General features: G+C 41.6%; 2 protein-coding genes across 2 annotated transcripts in view; one reads left to right on the forward strand and one right to left on the reverse strand.

Moving 5' to 3' along the window:
* Window positions 1–19,759, forward strand: part of rps5 (ribosomal protein S5) — a 256,311-nt gene that overhangs the window by 162,029 nt on the left and 74,523 nt on the right. The window lies entirely within an intron of this gene.
* Window positions 1,055–19,677, reverse strand: cdcp1b (CUB domain containing protein 1b). Its single transcript, XM_022213671.2, has 13 exons — window positions 19,328–19,677; window positions 13,943–14,161; window positions 11,769–12,107; window positions 11,211–11,423; window positions 10,297–10,647; window positions 9,715–9,930; window positions 8,097–8,453; window positions 6,964–7,323; window positions 5,664–5,861; window positions 5,187–5,540; window positions 3,417–3,773; window positions 3,256–3,337; window positions 1,055–2,479 (listed from the first exon to the last, which is right to left on the reverse strand). The coding sequence occupies exons 1-13, from the start codon at window positions 19,383–19,385 to the stop codon at window positions 2,026–2,028; spliced, it is 3,558 nt and encodes a 1,185-aa protein (XP_022069363.2). The 5' UTR covers window positions 19,386–19,677; the 3' UTR covers window positions 1,055–2,025.

Genomic DNA, 19,759 nt, shown 5'->3' on the forward strand with positions numbered 1-19,759 from the left:
GGTTTACAGATTCTTCTCACCCCAAGGTGGCTGCCATCCCTGAGCCTGGTTCTTCCGGAGGTTTCTTCCTGTTGAAAGAGCAGTCATTTCTTCACACTTATCAAAAAACTTGCTCAAAAGGATTTGGAGAAAGTTCAGTGTGTTATACAACATGGTGAATTCTTCACCTTACTATGTAAAGTGTCCTGGAATTGGCTTTATATACATAAAACTAAGCTGAACTGGCTAGCTAGGTTAGCTCTGTTCAGTGAAACAAGGCTTCTCTGAAACTCACTAATTAATACCTTTTGCTATGTTTATGCAATCAGTACAAAAAAAGCATGAAGTTTAACCTGGAAAGACTCTTAAACTGTAATTTAGAGCAGATAGCATAAGGGCCTACACTGGCATGTAAGTGTTACAGCTGAATGTAGTTAGCTTAGCCTAGCATAACATAATGACTCAAACACCTAGCTAAAATTCACCTTTAAAGCTCATTAATTATCATAATATAACCAGTTAGTTCAAACTGACTCCACCTGCTTCACTGTTAATATTGTGATGATAGCAGATATAATATCAGCCAGAGGGACTGAATCTGCACATCTACTCGAATACTTAACATTTTGTTGCTAATACTTATGTGTGTTCATTTAAATGGGATTTGTCACGTAGCTATCAATCTTACCATCTAACTGTCAGCAAGATATTAAATCAATGTATTTCCAAAACTGTTGAACAGTGTTCCACAATGTAAAAATAAATGCAGACTTTCTTTAAAATCTGATGCCTGTCGCTTCAGAAAATGTGATGCAACTGTGTAAACCTGGCCTGTGCATTTGTTTCCAGCACACTTCTCCACGGTAAACACTGGCTGCTTCTCTGAAGTCTGCACTTCTTCCACACCCTCATTCACACTGTTTTTCATGGCCGGCGTTCCTGTGGTTTAAATTGTTTTCACCGCCAAGAAGGCAGAAAGGTTAGTGTTGAAGCACATGAGGAAAAATTAAATGTCACCGCTTTAAGTGTGCGATGGCAGCCATTACCTCAAGGAGCAAAACTGCTACCCCTCCAAACCACTTCCTCAAATTTATTGCAAAAAGAAAAAAAAAACTAAATTATATTTACAGGTAAAGAAAAAAACAAATCTTAAAAAAAGACTAGCAAAAGTTATAAAAACATTTTAAAAATGACACTGACAGAGCACTTTCATGTTTTCCATTTCTGTTCATGAATCATGACACACTGGCAAAGTCTTATTAAAACCGAATAAATCAAACATTGAAGAAATAGTTTGTTTTTGTTGCTTCCTTTCTTAGAGTAAGACTCGTAGATTAAGTTAGCTTAGCACAACATAAAGAATGAAAATGGGGGGGGGGGGGGGGGAGCTAAAATCCACAAACCAGCACCTCTGCTCACAAAATAGCATGGTATATCTCACTTGTTTAACCCTTTAATGCATAACATGGGTCGAGACATACCCATTTTCCATTAAATTTGGGTCACTTTTGACCCATGTTGTGTATCAGAAGGTTAAATAGTAAGAAAGCAACAAGTAAAAATGACAAGTTAAGGTTTTACAGAACATTATGTGCTGGACTATTTTTTGGAAAGGAGCAGTTACTTCTTGGAGTGTCTCTACGAAGTCAGTTAAACCGTTACTAATCACATTGACCAGGTTAAACAGTGCTTTAGAGTTACTGGTAGGTTGTTTTTTTATGTTAAGCTAAACCAACTAGTTGCATATTTAAAAAAAACAGCATTGTTGTATCTTCTTGGAACAACAGATACCACAGCATCAATCTTCTCCAACTCTTGCAGACAGCAAATGTTCTCTAAACTATTCCTTTAAAGACAAGGGTCAGCACTGTCACTCTTAAAACTTGAGTTTCTGCAAAGATGCACCACATTTAAAAAGTAACTGAACTCAGATTCCCTGAGTGTGTTGGAGGCACAGATGTTGTCATCAGTACCGTCGACAGATACTCGGTGCTGTAACAAGGATTCAGTAACTTTAGTCCATCCCACAGATACAGTCCAAACACTCTACAAAGACTCTTCCGTTATCGGCGGCTGTGGCTCCATATCAACCCCAGACAGCCGGATTGTGTTTATCTCGCCCGTGCTCTTGAAAGTGTACAGTTCGTTGTCGACCATTCTGCGGTCCTGGAAGCCGAGGCTGTCCTGCCGGTCAATGGGAGTGCGCGGACGGGGCGGGATGAAAGTCTCAGAGGGCTTCAGGAATGTATTGTACTGGTCCATCTCGGGTTCTGGGTCTGGTTCTTTGACTGTAGGCAACGATCCGTCAACGGGGCCGGTGAAAGTTTGATAAGAGTCGCCCAGCAGGTGGCCGTACACCATCGTCTCGTCTATGGAGTCGTAGACGTGGGACTCATTGTCAGATCGGGTTTTGCTGAAGTGTCTGTCGCCCGGTCGGAAGATGTTCCCTTTACTGATGTAGATGGACGACTCTGTGTTCATCTTTTGTTTTTTCTTTTTCCTGTTTGAAAAGGTGAAGACAGACCACAAAGAGTCAACAAAAGGTAGCCAGTTAGAATATAGACCAATAATGAACCAGCTGCTGTCAAAATATTGTTGCAATCCAACCTGAACAGAAACCATGGCCCATATTCATCAAACTCCAAAGAATTAGGAGGACAGATGAAAGCTGAACGATAAAAGTTGTCCATTGTCTGACTGGGGTTTGCTACATTGCCTGACCTAAATATGTAGCGGGCAGCAGGAATTGATGGGACTCTGAAACATCCCACAGTTTAGTCAATTGTTCCTTGTATCATTTCCAATGGATAAGTCCCGATAAGTCCGCAACAGTCGAGTGCCCAGGTAGAGGAAAGAAAACTAGAGGTTGTGTAGAAAAACAACAGGATGGTTCAACTAGACTTGATTTTTTAAGAATCTCATCTTGGATGAGAGGTGGAACGTCTTCAAGAACCTACAAGAGAAGTCTGGGCTTCTCCTGTAGGTGCCTAAGGACATTCTTTGTGGCCGTTGTGTCACTTCTGACCTGCCCTGAAAATTTCATTCAAATCTGTTAGTTTTTTTGAGTAATGTTGCTAACAGACAGACAGACGGACAGACAAACCAACGCCGATCATCACATACAGTAAGTTTGCCGCATTCCTTGGCAGAGTACCAAATCTAATTCAACAGATGCAGCACTGCGTTTGCTCCACTCAGCAAACCTCTTCAGTGGCGGGTTAAGTTTTAATAACCAATACAGGAAAGTGGAAAGTGTTGAGAGTTGCTACTACTCACTTTGTGATACAACAAACAACACCCAGCACTGCAAGCGCGAGCACAACAGCTCCTGTAATCCCGAGGACGATGGCCAAGAGATCTGTGGAGAAAAGAATCAAACTGTTCAATCTTAGTTCATGAATTTAGTACATAAACGACCTAAAGTGAAGTTTGCTTACTGGTCTTCTTCTCCAGGGTGATTTTGGTCAATACACTAAACTGCCTCTCCTCTGGGATGCAGTTGGACATGTTGAGGTAGAAGCTCTGCAGGACTAACAATTTGTCCTCGGCCTCCTCGTCCTCACGCCGGCTCATCATCTCCTCCACTGAATCCAGTGTCTTCACCTTCATGTACGCGTGTCTGTCTTTGCACTTGGGCCGAGTGATGTTGACGAACTGCAGGTGGGCTTGGTACTGGCTGGGCAGGGTGACGATCCAGGACACGGTGGTGGAGGGGTTCATGCCCCCAGGCCAGCCGGGGGTGGCCAGCAGGGTCGGAGACGCCAGCTTGGGGCTGACTCTGTAAATAACGGTCTCTGAAAAGGTTGGAAACAGTGCTGAGTGTCAGATGTAGGAATTAGAAAGCATGCGTGGTACAACAGCACCCCTGTGTGGAATGCAAAGGTAAAATGACTGCAGTTTATTCTCACTACTGATTCATCTGCTCGTTAGTTTCTTGATCAAGTGATTAATCACATTCAAGTATAATGTCCTACAGACCAAAGTGACCCTTCAAAATTTGGTCAGACCAAACCAAACGTGCTCAATTTACAATCAAAGATGGCAAAACAAGAAAATATTCATATTTTTTATGCTAAATTCAGTATATATATTTTTTTAGAAATACTTGTCAAACAACTCATGTATCATTCCAGCTCTTGTTCTTACAGTGTTGAACATCATCACACCAGATTATTTTTAGTGTAACAGTCCATCCATTTGTCTCATTCACTGTCCTTTTCCTGTTTCTGATTTCCAACCTTACCTAGAATGACTACAGCTCTACAAACATCCAGAAAACAAGTCCGAACGTGTTGCATTCAGTTGCTGGTGAAGTGCAGGAGAGGACAATCACAGAACAACTTACTGTTTGAGATTAGAACTATTGTGCACTGTGGTCTTTAAAAGCAATGCAAATGGACGTACTGCAAACTCACTGAGAGCAAAACAATCTGCAAGCACAAAAGTGACAAACTATTGCTTCAAAAGATTAGCGTGTCCAGTGTGTTAGCTTTATAGATTCAGCAGATACAGAGCAATGTTAGCTTTGTAGGATCTTAAACCTAATTTGCATCAGAAATACACCAATAACCGAGTATCACTGTCGAATATTTCAGCGTCCGTTTGTCCTGTTTCGAAAATATACACTCCCAATCAGAATCTTAAGACCAGCTGAAACATTGCAAGAAACTTCCCTTTGCACTCTTGGATCTTAAGAAAGTTCTCTGTAGAGCTTCAAAATGCAAATAGAAGAAATGGAGCAAAAGAAAAAAAACAATTAAACTGAAATCGGCTGTTCATAAACTGATGGTTTCCTATCTGTTGGTCTTGTTTTCAGGTGCATCATTTAAGTTCAACTGTTCATTTCTGAGTGATAAAACTGAATTAGATAGACAGTTTGGTATTTAATGGCAAACGTGTTGGAAATAATACAACTAAGCAGCCTTGGAGGAGGACTGAGCTCTGGGTGCTTTTCTTGTTTTAAAATGTCTTGTTTCTGTCATTTGTAATTTCAAATAAATCAGTTTGAACCTTTTCGCTTGTGAAGATTTGCTGCTTTTCAATGATGGAAGTTGAATATTTCTGAGTTTGTGTTAGTTAGAAAAAATTCCAAATTTAAAGATGCCACTTTGAGACACCATTTAGTAATTCTTTAAAATGCTTTTAATCCATTGCCTGGGAAAATAATGAGCAGCTTAAAAAGACAATAGCACACGTTTATGTTTTACCTGGGATCTCCTGACTAACATTGACGCTGAGAAAAGGCCCCCTGGTGATGTTGAAGTCTTTGACTGTGGCCGTGACGGAGACGTTGGCGTGGACCTGAACCTTCTGGATGTCACCATTAAAGCAGAAATCTCCCAGAGAAGAGCCGTCGCCTTCAGCCACATGCAGCAAGACGGAGTGGTTGCACCTCTGGCCCGGCAGAGACTGTTTCAGGCTCCCGGTGGGCGATACCAGGTCCAGTGTTCTGTCCTTAGGGATGTAGAGGTTCCAGGTGAAGCTGTGCAGCGGCATCGGCAGGCAGGAATCCAGTTTGGGAACGGTGAGTTTAGACGCAGAACACGACGCATCTCGACACCCTGGCATTAAAAGGACAAAAAGATGAAGAATAAATAGGAATGACCCATTTTGTCACACTTTTTGGTGACATGAAATGCTACACAGACTTTATGTTTTCATGAAAAATAAAACAAATATCTTACAGATAACTTTGCTGGCCGTCAGGCGGATATCCTCTTTTGGACAGTCGAGGAAGGACAGATTAGCTGTGGTGCCTGCAGCCACATCTATCTTCTCTGAAACCTTTGAATTCATGCTGATCTCACAGTTCGGGTCGGAACCAACCTTCTCGATCTGCACGGAAACTTCTCGGTGTTTGGTGAGATCCACCGTACACAGAACTAACCAGGAAACAGACAGAATATTTTAGTGATCAGGAGGAAATCTTCTCAGAATTAACTGTGATGGTGTTATATCAAACATCCATCCATCCATCCATTCTCTATACACCACTTTATCCTCACTAGGGTCATGGGGGTGCTGGAGCCTTTCCCAGCAGACAAACAATCACACTCACCTTCACACCTACGGACAATTTAGAATAATCAACATGTTGTGAATTAAAAACTGCAAAATCTCCTGTTTAATTTCTGCATGTAATGCCAACAGTATCATGTAACTGTAGACTGCAAACGGATATCAAAGAAAAAAAAATTCTGGTCTGTGTCAAAATTTTGATCTAAAAGACCAAAATCATGACTTTCTACGAGGCGAGTTTAGACTCGTGTAGCTCCTCACAGACTTTTCTTCTCACTCTACATGGAAAAATAGAGATATTTAACCCATTTCTCAAACTATTAGCATATTATTTTATACAAACACATAAAATCTGAAACAGTGGCATTAAAAAACACTAAAACAACTAAAAATTGTTGTGTTGTGCTTCACACTGTAACTTGAGGCAGAATATATTCTATTTCTGCCTAATTCAGTGTTTGGTTTGGATTTGTTTTTGATGCTTTTGTCTGACTTCTGTCGTTCGTCTCATGTTTTTGTCATTTTGCGTTTCCTTTTGGTCTCGGACGTGTTTTGTCTTATTTTGTGCTTTGCTTTATTCGTCGTTTTTTGTGCCGTTTTGTGTTTTTGTCATTTAACATTTTTCTGTGTAACTTGTTTTTTCCTCCTGTTTTATTTCTTGTCATTTGTCTCACTTCATTGAGATTTTGTGTCTCATTTTTGCAATATTTTGTCTTGTTCTATTGCCTTTTTTTTTTTTAAATCAGATTTTTGTGGTTTTGAGCATATAGTAAAAACTGGTCCGGCCCACTTGAGATCAGATTGGGTTGAACGTGGCCCCTGAACTAAAAAGAGTTTGACACCCTGCTGTAAAATAAGTCAACTTTCACTGCTGAACGTCTGGATGTTTTCTAAGTCCGGCCGTCTGTCTGCTAATCTGCTGCACTGTGACTTTAAACATGAAATGATCATGTTTTCATGCTCTACCTGGATGGCCGCTCCTCATCACAGACACTCTGTACTTCAGGTTGAGTCCTTCCAGCGTCCGGTTGGTTTCGCAGTTCTTCAGCACCATGTTGAAGTTTCCCTGCTGGTGCTTGGGCTGAGGATCCGTCAGAGTCGCTTTGGTCACCTTCTTGTCCTTCTTCTGATACTCCACCATAACTTCACCGCTGAGGCATTCGGGGGCGGCGTGGCTGAGGAAGCTCACGGAGTAGTTGTGCATGCCGGGTACCGTGAAGTCCCACTGCATCTGCTGCACGTCGGGGAAATCTCCGGGGTAGTTGGCTGTGATGAAGTCTATGTCCGATACGCCTCGTGGTAAGTTGACTTTCACTATGGCCAACTCTGAGGAGAAACAGGAAGAGAACACTGTGGTGAGAAACATACAAATGGAATAATCTACATCTCTACAAAGAGCCCTGTGGTGAAAATCTCATTTTTAACTCGCCAACATGTCCATAGTGATGTTCCTCTTATGGAAGGCACAGCATGAAGAGTATTGACTGCTCACCCTTTACAGAAGGACATCTAACCCTATAACTAATCAGATCTAAATCCAACTGAAAACCTGTGGAAAACCATCAAACACTAAATGGAGAACCACAAACAAAAAAACAAAGCTAATTTCTTTGAATTAGTGCAACAGGAATGGGCTGCTGTGATCAGAAGCTGGTGGAGAGCATGAAGAGACATCAGAAACAATGGTTATGAATCAGTACTAACTCCTGTGTGGAATATGGGACTAAAACAGACAGAAAAGAAAACATGGAATCCTAATGCCATAGCTATTGATGGAAGAACTGAAGGGATTTTGGTTATTATCAAGAAAACCATGAAAAACATCTGATATCAGCTCTGAAATTGAACTCTTAGGAGCCGTTTTTGTTGTTCTCATTATATTTGTCCAAACAGATGTACCTTTAGTGATACCAGGCATTAAAATGAACAAGAAACTGAAGAAAACAATGGTGGTCTGAGGTTTTTTTCCACATCAGCTTAATGCTCTTACTCGTGTTCATCTTTCGATTTGTGACCTACCAGAAGATGTCTTGTTCCAAAGTGATGTTTGATATATTGTGGTTTCTCTGTAAGATATTCTAAAAAACTAACTGACTTACTGTCCGTCTCAGGTCCAACATGCAGTTTGAAGTCTACAGGATCCAGCTTTGCTTCTCCAGGGACCTGCAGGGACACTCTTCCCTTGTAGCGAGCCATGATGGTTGTCACGGTTCCTCCTTTGCAAAAGGTACCGATGTTCGCCGGTCCAGTGCGAAGGTAAATAACAAGAGAGTAAGTGTGTGCATCCGGACAGGTCTCCTCGTTGGGAATCTGTCGCATTCCCGGTTCTGGGAAGTCCAGCTGGAAAGCCCGAGTGGCGACGACCTTCAGGTCCCAGGTAAAGGTCCGGTTAAAGTCCGGGAACAGAGAGGACTCCGGCTGGACAATGTTTCCAGAACAGGAGGTCTCTGTGCAGTCTGCAGGCAGAAGGACATGAAAGACAAGGTGACCTAGTTTTCACACCTGAAATAGGAGGAATTTATCAGCAGGCTGTTATCAGGAAATAAGTAGCTGTAAGTGGTTATCCAATTCAAAATAAACTTCAGTCAGTAAGTCTGGGTATCAGTATCATAGTGGTGGAAGTCAAACACATGATACGTTTCTTTTTGCTGGAACAGGGTTTAGGTAACCTGGCAATAGCCAGATTAATAATTGTGTAGTACTTGATAGTACTCCATAATATCAATCTGGGACCGCTCCATGTAAATCCGTTCGGAGGAAAGAGGCACGGATTGGACAATGCAACAGTATGTCCCGCCTCTGACAGGTTTGTTTTTAGACAATCGCGGGATCTTCACAATGAGCAGAGCCAGTTGGTAGATTAAACTCTGACCAAAACCCGTAGGTAAAAAAGCACAAACATCTTTACCATCCAGAAATGCGCAAAGCGCCTCTCGTTGTTCTTCCTTCAAAGAAGCGATAGGAGATTCAGCTAAAACTGACTTAATAGCAGCATCTACACGATCGTTGTCCTCCGTTGCCGTGTTTGTTTTGATCTACTGGCGCTTGGTGTCGTCTTCACATCCGGATATCCCGCCCATTATCCCGCCTCACACACGAATACTGCTGCGTGATTGGCCCGTGCCAACTTGGCTCTTGTACGAACAGTGAATGCGGGAGCGGAGCAAGATGGTTTCTTGAGAGATTTGTGAACTCACAAATATCGCGAGAAATCAACTTGCTGGCAAAGTTAGGGTTTAGGAATGAGAACATTTTTGTAAACAATCTATTTAACCTGCAGATATGACAGATTTCTGACAAAAACGTACAGTGAACTTGATACCAAGACGACTCATTCATATAGTACTTTGGTATAGTGTGGTTTTGTCTTGCTTGGTTTATTTTTATCCGTTTCCTCCTTATTTATTACTTGTTGGTTTACTTTTTGAGTAAATCTTGTCAAGTTGAACCTTTCTAGGTAAAATTCATTCCATTGTACAGTCAATCTCAGTCGAACTAGACTTAAAAGACTAAAACAATACACTACGGACTAAAAAATAAGTTGTTTTTGTATTATAATTCAGAATTGGACCTTTAACCATCATTGGCATCCACATACATCAAATGCATCAAAATGCACGGAAATATAGAGACAGGTCTAAGGCTTACGAGCTCTTTAAGAAAACTTTTTTACAGCCAGCACACGATGCTGAGGAGCAGAAGTTCAGGTCTTCATACCGATTTCTCTGTTGATCTCCACATTGAAGACGTCCTGAGGTCGAGGGCAGGTGAACTCTACTGAGGTGTTGCGATGATCAGTCAGTCTCAGATACTTTGGGTCACATTTCTGGTTAGGAGGGTCGTCCACACAAACGCTGCAGTCCGGATCCTCCCCGACCCTGCTGATGATGATGATGGTTTCGGGGTCAGGGGTCACCGACATCATTCTGGCACCTGAAGAGGAAAAAGGTAGTGAGACGCTGATCCAGACAAAGAGCAGACGATATATGTTCGTGTTTTTAAAAAAGTCAAAGCATTGTGGATTCTTTTAAATACTGTACAGCGCAACAGTATAAAACTTACATGAGTGCCAAATCTGTTACACACCTGCTAAAAAATGTTGTTTATAATGAAATATATCTGTAACAGTGAAGACATTTCTGCCACCACCAGCTGTGATTTACAAAACATTAGTATGCGAACACATTAGACAATCGGTTGTCGTTTTTTTTAGGGATATATTTTTAGAATTACTACTGAAGAAATGCTTTGTTTGATAAATATCTGCGGTTTGAAGACTGCACATTAACAGGAGCTCACCTCTTGGTGCTGCTTTGACATTAAACACAGTTCGGTCCAGCTCTCCTCCTTTGGGTACCTCAGCAGTCACCGTCGTCGCTCCGAGCAGATCCAGATGAGACAAAGCGCCGCCTCTGCAGTAGCTGTTAGCTTTGATTTTTCCATCATTCTTAGTTGTGCTGACAGAGTACCGATAGCCGTCCTGGCAGTTCTCTTCTGCAGAAATATGCTTCAGTCCGCCAGCAGGAAAGTCCAACGTTAACACAGTCTTCTCTGGGACACTAACGTCCCACGTTAGAGATCTTTTGAAGTCTTTGAAAAGCTCAGGATCGACTTCTGCTGCAGCGGGAGTACAGGAGCTCTCAGTGCACGCTGGGAAAAGAAAAGAAAGGAATAAACACTGAGGAGTGCAAAGAGAAAGAGATCTGGCTGCCAGCATCATGGCTGTGGAGGAGGAAAAACTCATCAAAAGAGATTTTAAAAAAGGAAAAGCTGAAAAAAAAGTGTAAATTAACAAATCTAATTAATAAAACCAGATACACAAATAAACTATTTTAGAAATACACAAAAAATAAATCATAGAAACAAAAAAATAGGTAATTATTACTATATTTCAATCTGTATTTCCCAAGCAGACATTTAGAAATAAATAAGCATGAAGAATAAAAATGCATGAATAAATAATTGTTTTATTCCTTGATTCATTCCATTATACATTTAAGTGTCTATTTAAATATTTACAATTATAAGCTATAGCTTCTATTAAAAAAATACAGTTATTGAAATATGTATGTGCTCATTTATGTGTGTGTATACTGATCTACTTTATTAGCTTATTTACTGATGAATACACTCTATCAGTCAACATACAGTTCATCTAAAATGACTGATCTCTGAGTTTAACTTCGTCTCGTGGCCTCTGCAGCCTCTCTCACCTATTTTCTTCTTCATCTTCACGCTGAACACGTCCTCAGGCTTCAGGCAGCTGAACTCCAGTGAATTTTCAGCGCTGGTCAGCTGCTTTTCTTTGGAGCTGCAGGAGGGAGTGGATCCTTCAACGGTGCAAACTTCACACTCTGGTTCCTCCACGTCTCGGATGAGGGCCACCGTCGTGCTGGGATCAACCGTTACCGCCATCGTTCTGCCCTCTAAAGAGGATAAAACAGCGTGGGACTGAGGCAGGGTTGGAATTCACCAGCTTGTAGTAAATCCAACAATAACTTTGTGTGCAGAGGTTGTAGTTAGAAAACTGCACCGTTAAAACTTCAGTAAAATCAGTCACTTTCTTGTTGAAAGTTGGCTGAAAACAGAAATACCACTGGAATGTAAGAGGAATACTATAGTTACTTTATTTACACATGAATCCATGGAGAAATGTTAGAAACAGTTTAGAACTCCACTAAGGTTGAACTTAAGTTGGTGAAGCTGCAGCGAAAATTATAGTTTTTACTTTGCTACAGAAGAAGAGTATATATTCAGGGCGTTGTTCTTACTCAGTGGTGCAGCGGAGGCCTGAAACGACGCCGTTTCCACCTTAACATTTGGCCAAACTTGCAGAGACACGGCAGCTTCATTCGACAGATCTAATCGAGTTTCTGAACCACCTCGACAATACTGAGTCGGGCTTTTGCCATCGGTCTTAGATGTGACCACTGAATACTGAATTCCATCGGCGCACGGTTGCGACGATTCCATCAATCCCTCCCCGAGGACATCCAGACTCACAACCGTCTTCTCAGGTGCCTTCACCTCAACGGAGAAGGTCCTGCTGAGCTCCGTCAGGACGGATGGTAGAGCTACTCTCGACGGGTCGCAGGAATCCTTGGTGCATTCTGAAACAAAATCAAAGGCAAAAGGAGATTCATAGATTGGTTGAAAGTGTTAAGCATTGGTGCTCAGCTACTAATTATGTCTTAATGTGGTACGACTGATGAAGTATGAGGAACCAACTTTGGACCCAGATTGAAAGAAAAATTATAATTTGGTTACCAAGAACAAGCTAACAAAAACAACAGGGGTTCAATATCTTATTTGGGGTGGAATGCAGTTAAATTAATTCACCCTGAGGAACCTTTTCCTATAGAGGAAGGAACATCTTACAGATATTTGACCTCCTTTACTCTCAAACAGCCTCAGTTCTCGGCGTCATGGATCCTGTGAGATGTATATTTTTGTAAAAGCAGATCCTACAAAACAGAAGCTTAGCATATTCACTGTAAAAATAAACAGGAAAGAGACTTCAAATGCGGAAGTAAGCAAGAAACAATACTTCAGTTGCGTTTCTGCACAGTCCAACATTCATTGTCTTTTAGTTCTGTTTCTAGTCTAACCCTACCAACTCCAGACGGAAATATCTGGTTCATAAGCTCAGAAATGCTCCACTATTTTCACCAGCTTGTTTCTGTGTCAGTCTGCAGAGAAGGTAAAGTGGGATTTCAGAGCTTTTTTGCTTATAACAGCTGCAGCAAAAACCAACATCAGTAATGTTGGACAACTAATCGATGAGGTGAATCTCACTGTAGCGCTGCATACTATGCAGAGTACAATGAAACTGCTATCACGTACTGATGGGGGAAGCTGCCATGCAAGGTGCTAACCACGGCTTGTCAGGAACAGTTAAGGGTTTGGCGTCTTGCTCAGAGACACCTCGACATGAGCTCTCCAGGTGACCCTCCTGTAGATGGCCACTCTACCCATTGAGCCATGCCGCCCACTCGCCTCCTCCTCCTCTGTAAAGGAGAGAGGAGCTGCAGATTCAGATAATTCCCTGCTTAGGCACAGGTTTTGTTATTTCTTATATTGCTTTTCCAGAACATTGAGTAAAACAGCTTTAGCTAACCTCTAAAGTTTTTTTTATGATCGATCCTCAAAGCTTTAGGAGAGGGCCACTGGACCTCTTTTTGGTTCTTTGAAGACATTTAGCTCTCTTTTAAGGGGCTCCTCCAGTTCAGACTGACTGATGTGGGGTCGCAAACATCTACTGTCGGCCCTAAATCATACGATCTATGGACCATCAAGAACTTGCATACCTCAAGCGGTTGTGAAACTTCCTGGTGAGAGATGACTCAAGGCGTTAATGGTGAAATGTTCTTTGGTGATATCTCAAGACTGCATCAGAAGTACTTGATAAGTGGTTTGTTAGAGACGACTGTTCCAGTTTAACATGGATGGCTTCATTTAATTCACTCTCAAACCATCCGTCTTCTCAGTCCAGAATGTGAACATTTCTTCTCTCAAAAGACTGTCCTTCAGATGTAGGTGGATGCCGAGTCTCGTCCTGAAGAGCTGCCGTCCTCCTGAGTCATCTCTGATCTGCAGTTTCACAACCATTCACACCTTGAAGCAGGCTGGACTGTTAGCCAAGTGATCTGATGGCGACACATTTCAGGGACTCCACATCAGTTAGTCAGAGCTGAAGAAGCCTCTTGGATGAGTGCGAGACATCTTCAAGAACAAAAAACTAACCTTTCACTGAAGCTCTTAGGGTTATCAAGACCTGGATGATTGAGGATCTACACAGACGGTGTCCAATAAGAATCTATTTCTTGAAAAACTTCAGATGAGGCCAGTTTGCTTCATTTAAACTGGACAGAACATCATGAAGCATTTTGATGAAAGTCTCAAGCACACCAACGATCAGACCTGTATTTACTAACCCTATACTCACCAATGGAGCTGTTGATCATCACGGTGTAGGTCTGACCAATAGGCTGGGAGCAGTTAAACAACAGTTTGACTTCCTCTTCAGGTACCAGAGAGAGAGAAGCCTGGCAGGTCGTCTGGGTGTCGTTCACCCCGCTGACTGTACAAACCGGACACTGATCCAGCTTAGTGGAGAGCATCACAGTCCAGCCTTTATCTGGTCGCACCGCCGTCTGCAGGATTTCTGAGGAAACAGAACAAATATGGTCGCTAAGCAAATACATGCCTCTAGTTGAGTCAGTCTGTTGCTCCAACACTGTAATATCTCAACAACTACCGGATGGATTAACATAAAATCTCATGGACAAACTCATGGCCACAGCTGATCAAGACCTTCCTCAGGTACCCCCATCAGATCAAAATGTGTCCATTTATTATAATTACCATGAACAACTACCTTCAAAGCTATCAACACACTTAAGAAACAAGCAGTTTGCTGTTGACACTTGCGGTTCCAGACACACCTATCACCGTTTACCGCAGCGCCAGACCAGAACGCTTTAATTTGATTCTTATCATGAGTCACCTGGTGAGTAAAGAGGAACTGAACCAGTTCTACAAAGCATGTGTAGTTTCTGTAATGTCTGACTCTCCCACAGTGAATTCAGCTTCTGTTACTGGTGAACGTCAACCTTTTAAAACTCCAGATGAAACCGGTATTACTGCTTTTTCTGTCATTTAACACATCAGCAGCTGTAGAGTGACTCTGCAGCTCCGGCTTAGTTTTTTGTCACTTTTGAGGCTGCAGGTGGTTTCAGTACAGTCACGTCTATGAGAGCAATAACACAAACTGTTTTCAGGAACTTCACAACAGTAAGTGATGGATGGATAGATACTTTACTAATCCCAAGGGAAATTCAAGAAATTAATTTATTTTGCTATATATAGGAGGTCCTCGGTTTACGACCCCCTCAACTTACGTCATTTTGCCGCTACGTTGGAACTGGTTCAGTGGAACTAGTTGGCAAGGGGTGTATGAATACGTCGTCACGTGGTGAATGGAGCGGATGAATACTGTATGTACAGTAGTCACGCGACGCTATAAGAAGGCTTTGTTTATATTTGTGCCACATTGGATTATGCTACATTCGCTAACCTCATTATGGCTCCCAAGCATACATCAGACTTACAGTTTACATTTTCACAGATATTTTCCAACCAAGTTGTGTTTCAGTGTGAGCTAACGACTGTTGTCGTCATTGTAGTTGTACAAATATTTAAACTGGTCGATATCTTGACGCATCTAACGTCTTTGTTTACATTTTCACCAGAGTTCCAACTTCAAAATCAACTTACGTCACACCGTAGGAACGAAGCTCAGACAGAAATCGAGGAGCCCCTGAAAACTATTTACACTCACACAGCTTTGTTTTTTAAGGAACATCTTCCAGATATTTGGCTTCCTTTAGTCACAAACTACCTCAGTTGTTGGTGTCATGAATCCTGCAAGATGTATGTTTTTGTAATGGGAGTTTCTACTAAACAAAAGATTAAGACGTCCACTGTAAAAATAAAATAGCAAAAATTCAAACTATATGAAAATGAGAAGCTGTTCTGTGCCGCTTTAACTATGGAAATAAGTTGTGAACCCTTTAGTTGTGTTGCATTTCTGCAAAATGTAAGCCCAATATTCATTCTCTCTTAGTTCTGTTTTTAGTCTGTACCAACTCCAGATGGAAATATTTGGATTTTAAGCTCAGAAATGCTCCACCATTTTCACCAGCTAGTTTCTGTGTCGGTCTGCAGAGAAGGTAAAGTGGGATTTTAGACCTTTTTTACTGAAAACAGATGCCTGCTGCAGAAAAAAAAAAAAAACATCAGTAAAGTTGGACAAGTAACCGATGAACTGAATCTCACTGTGATGCTATGTAGAAGAAGAAGTAGAATGTCTTTATTGTCACTATACAGAGTGTAATGAAACTGCTATCACGTACTGATGGGGGAAGCTGCCATGCAAGGCGCCAACCACGGCTCATCAGGAGCAGTTAGGGGTTTGGCGCCTTGCTCAGAGACACCTCGACATGAGCTCTCCAGGCCAAGGATCAAACCAGCGACCCTCCTGCAGATGGCCACTCTACCCATTGAGCCATGCCGCCCACCCACCTCCTCTGTGAAGGCGAGAGGAGCTGCAGATTCTGACAAGAATTCCCTGCTGATCAATAACTTTTGCCATTTCTTGTAGCGTTTTTCAAGAATATTGATGCAAAATGTTGGAAATGTTCCTTTAAGATTCTACTCCATGCTGACATCACAACATTTGCAAACATTTGTCATCTACTTGTTAAATCTTTAACATTAATAAGATGTTCTACAGGATTCAGACGTGATGAAGCTGCTGTTGGAAGTGCTCCATCATGTTTGTGAAACCTGTCTGAGAAGATTTTAGCTTAGCGACTTGGCGCATCATCATGCTGGAATTAGACACTTTAAGATTGTAATCTGTGATTTGTGAGGATGCGCATGATCAGCATCAGTTCTTAGACACGCTGTGGGATTCAGTGATGTGAACAAAGTCCTTCAGCATTGCAGTCAAAAGTTCTTTGCCTTCTGGACCAATGTCTTCTTCTAGAACCTTCCTTAATCTTGAGCTCTCCCTGCCAGCCCTTCTGACAGTGTCAGGTTTCCATAACAACGACCAGCTGCTTCGTTGCGTCTCCCCATGTCCATCCAGAGTTTGTCTACGTCATCTAATTATGGTTGACCAGCATGGATGTGAGCCGTACAGCGACTTACTAGTGAGGTGTGATTTCTAGCAGATGTTTTGTATCATCCTGGTATTAATCCCATCAATTGCATTTGAGTGTTTTCATTAGTGACCAGTGGTCGGATCCATAGAGTAAGATGGATTCCTCTGACGCCTTGAATACTCTCATTTTGGTGCCGTTTTAATTATAGATACTCATATTTTTGACAGAGTCCAATGCTTCCCAGGTTTTACCGTTTTTTTTTTCTATATCATATGCTGTGTTGGTGTAGCCTCCAAGGTACAGGAAATCATCAACTTTTTGGACTTCTAACCCGTCTAGTGCTGCAATGTCTCCTCAGATGTTGGGTTTAGGTGCATGAACTTCGAGTCCAACCCGTCTTCTTTCTCGCTCTACCTGACGCAGAAGGTCTTCGGGTTCACTGAGCGTGTTTTGCAGGAGGACGATGTCATCTGGGAGGACTTCTTCGGAGCGTCTTCTACTTTGACGAAACTTTGGGGTCAGAACGCTGGAGAGCAAGTGAATGTATGCGTGGAAAAGAACTCTGAGCTTACATTGTGATAAAAGAGATCTTTTTAAACTTGAAAGAATGTAGGGGAAAAGAGAAAACACACACGGTCTTGCCCTCCAATGGATCATGGATGTCCAAAATGAACAAACATGGCTCATTCTATTACAAAACCACCACAGGCCTGGAGTTTGACACATGCCATGTTGACTCAATGGATTCATCCTGTTGCTGCTAAATTCTGACTATATCATGAACACATCACACCAGAAAACAAATTTCATCACATCTTTAACGGTCCAGTTTTGGTGAACTTCTGCCACCTTTAGCCTCACATTTCTGTTGGCGTCCTAAGATTTAAATCGAAAATAAAACCATAAAACACATTTATGGAACCTTCCTCCAGTGAACTACAGGACACTCCCAAAGCAGTAATCATAACGTCTGTCTGATCGGCCAAACGGCTCCTGCAGGTTTGAATGAAAACACTCGTGATTTTCAGGTCTCTTTTTTGGAGGCTGCAAACATGAAAAGACCGAAGGAATTCTGAATCTGAACCTGCAAGAACTTGAAAGCAGCAAAGCAGCAGTTGGACAGAATGTAAGCTTCATGTGACAGTAAACAGACGGGATATACAAAACTAAACAAAAAAAAAGGCAAAAAAATGGACAAACAACAAAAATATGACAAAAAAAAAACACAAGTGAGACAAAAAGGAAACAAAAAGTGACAAAAAAAACATGAGACCAACAACAAATGTCAGACAAAAAGCAACAAAAATAAGACAAAATATGATAAAAGTGAGACACAAGACGACAAAAAATGAGATAAAAGACACAAAATTAAATAAGAAATAGACTAAAAAAAGTTACAAAGGGCCAAAACAAGACACCATATTGCAAAAATGAGACACAAAACAACAAAAGAGACAAGAAACGAGACAAAAGACACGAAAATAAACAAAAAGAAACAAAAAATTAGATGCAAAAAATTAAAAAGGGAAAAAAATAGACAAGCAACAAAAACGAGATAAAAAATGTACACAAATGACACCAAAAATGACAAAAAACAGAAACAAAACGACAAAAACCATGAGAGAAACGACAAAAGTCAAGACAAAAACACAACAAAATATAGCAAAAATGAGACACAAAATGACAAAACAAAAACACAAAAAACAAAAACAACAAATAAGCACAAAAAAAACACAAAATGATACAAACAATGCACAAAAAATGAATAAAGCAAAACACAAAATGACAAAAATAAGACAAAACACAAGCAAGACAGAAATGAAACACAAAACGACAAAAACATGAGGAATGACAAACCTCAGACAACAAAAACAAGACAAAATATTCAAAAAAATGAGACAAAAGACCCAAAACTAAACAAAAAAGTGACAAAGGGACAAAAAAATACACAAATGAGACACAAACAAGACCAAAAATGACAAAAAGAAACAAAACAACAAAAGAAATGAGACAAATGACAACAGTCTGACGGTAAAACAACATGGTTCATATTAGGATGCAAAATACATCCTTATTTTTGGTGTCAGTTTCTGCAAACATCAGAAAAGCTGCTTTTAAAAGCCGCAGAGCTGCTGCTGATCGCTCCCCAGACGTGAATTAAAACAAATGGAGGAAGAAAGCAAAAGCAGTTTGAGCATGAAATATGATAAAAGCCAACAGACTCACGGCTGAGCAGCAGATTGTTGGTCAATCATTAATGGAGTCGTGATGAATTCAAGCCTCCAGGAAGCTCCATAAATGCCTCGTAAACCTTTCGAAAATGGAGGTCTCGAAGTCAGGCTGAGAGTTGTTCCACTCACTCTGAAAATGTGCTTCAGCCTCCATCTGTCAGCTCCATCCATCATGCATAATGCTGCCTTAATGTCTTCTGTTCTCCTGCAGTTTATTCACAGCTCATCTTTGGGTTTCCACTTCTTAGCTGCATTTCATGTTTGACCCAATTGGCTCAAACGCAACAAATGCAGCCACGTTTTTATCCGTTTCGTGGGTTCTTTTGTACATTATTAACCACGTATCCCGCTGAAAACCATAAACAAAACCCACCAAAGCTCCAACAAACAACAAACCAACATGTTTCCTGCTGTCATAGTTGATTCTCTCACCTGAACAGTCCAAAGCTGCCAGCAGCAGAAGCAGCGCGCAGGTCGCACAGAGCCGCATGTTCTCCACAAAAATTACACTTTCCTGCTTTGAAATATGCTAAAACTTCCAAAAAAATCGAACTCCCGCTTCTGCTCTCAGACACACAGCTGCATTTTCACCCACGTTCCGACAGCAAACGGCTCTGACAGCCACTTCCTGCTCGGCGTTACCTGTGCGCAGCGGAGGGCGTGGACCGCGCCGGGGAAGGATACGGTTACCTGTCCCGACTTGACGGCGGCATCAGGGCCCCGCCGCTGTACCTTTGAGCCGAAACTGTGCAGAGCTACGTGCGGCCGTCCTTATGCGACTGCCCGTCAATGTGCGGCACAATGGGTGCCCTATTTATACGCAGCCAAACATGCCGGAGATTGTTGGCACCGACGCTGCGTAAA

This window comes from Acanthochromis polyacanthus, chromosome 11 (assembly GCF_021347895.1).
Source record: "Acanthochromis polyacanthus isolate Apoly-LR-REF ecotype Palm Island chromosome 11, KAUST_Apoly_ChrSc, whole genome shotgun sequence".
NCBI classification, from domain to species: Eukaryota; Metazoa; Chordata; class Actinopteri; family Pomacentridae; genus Acanthochromis; species Acanthochromis polyacanthus.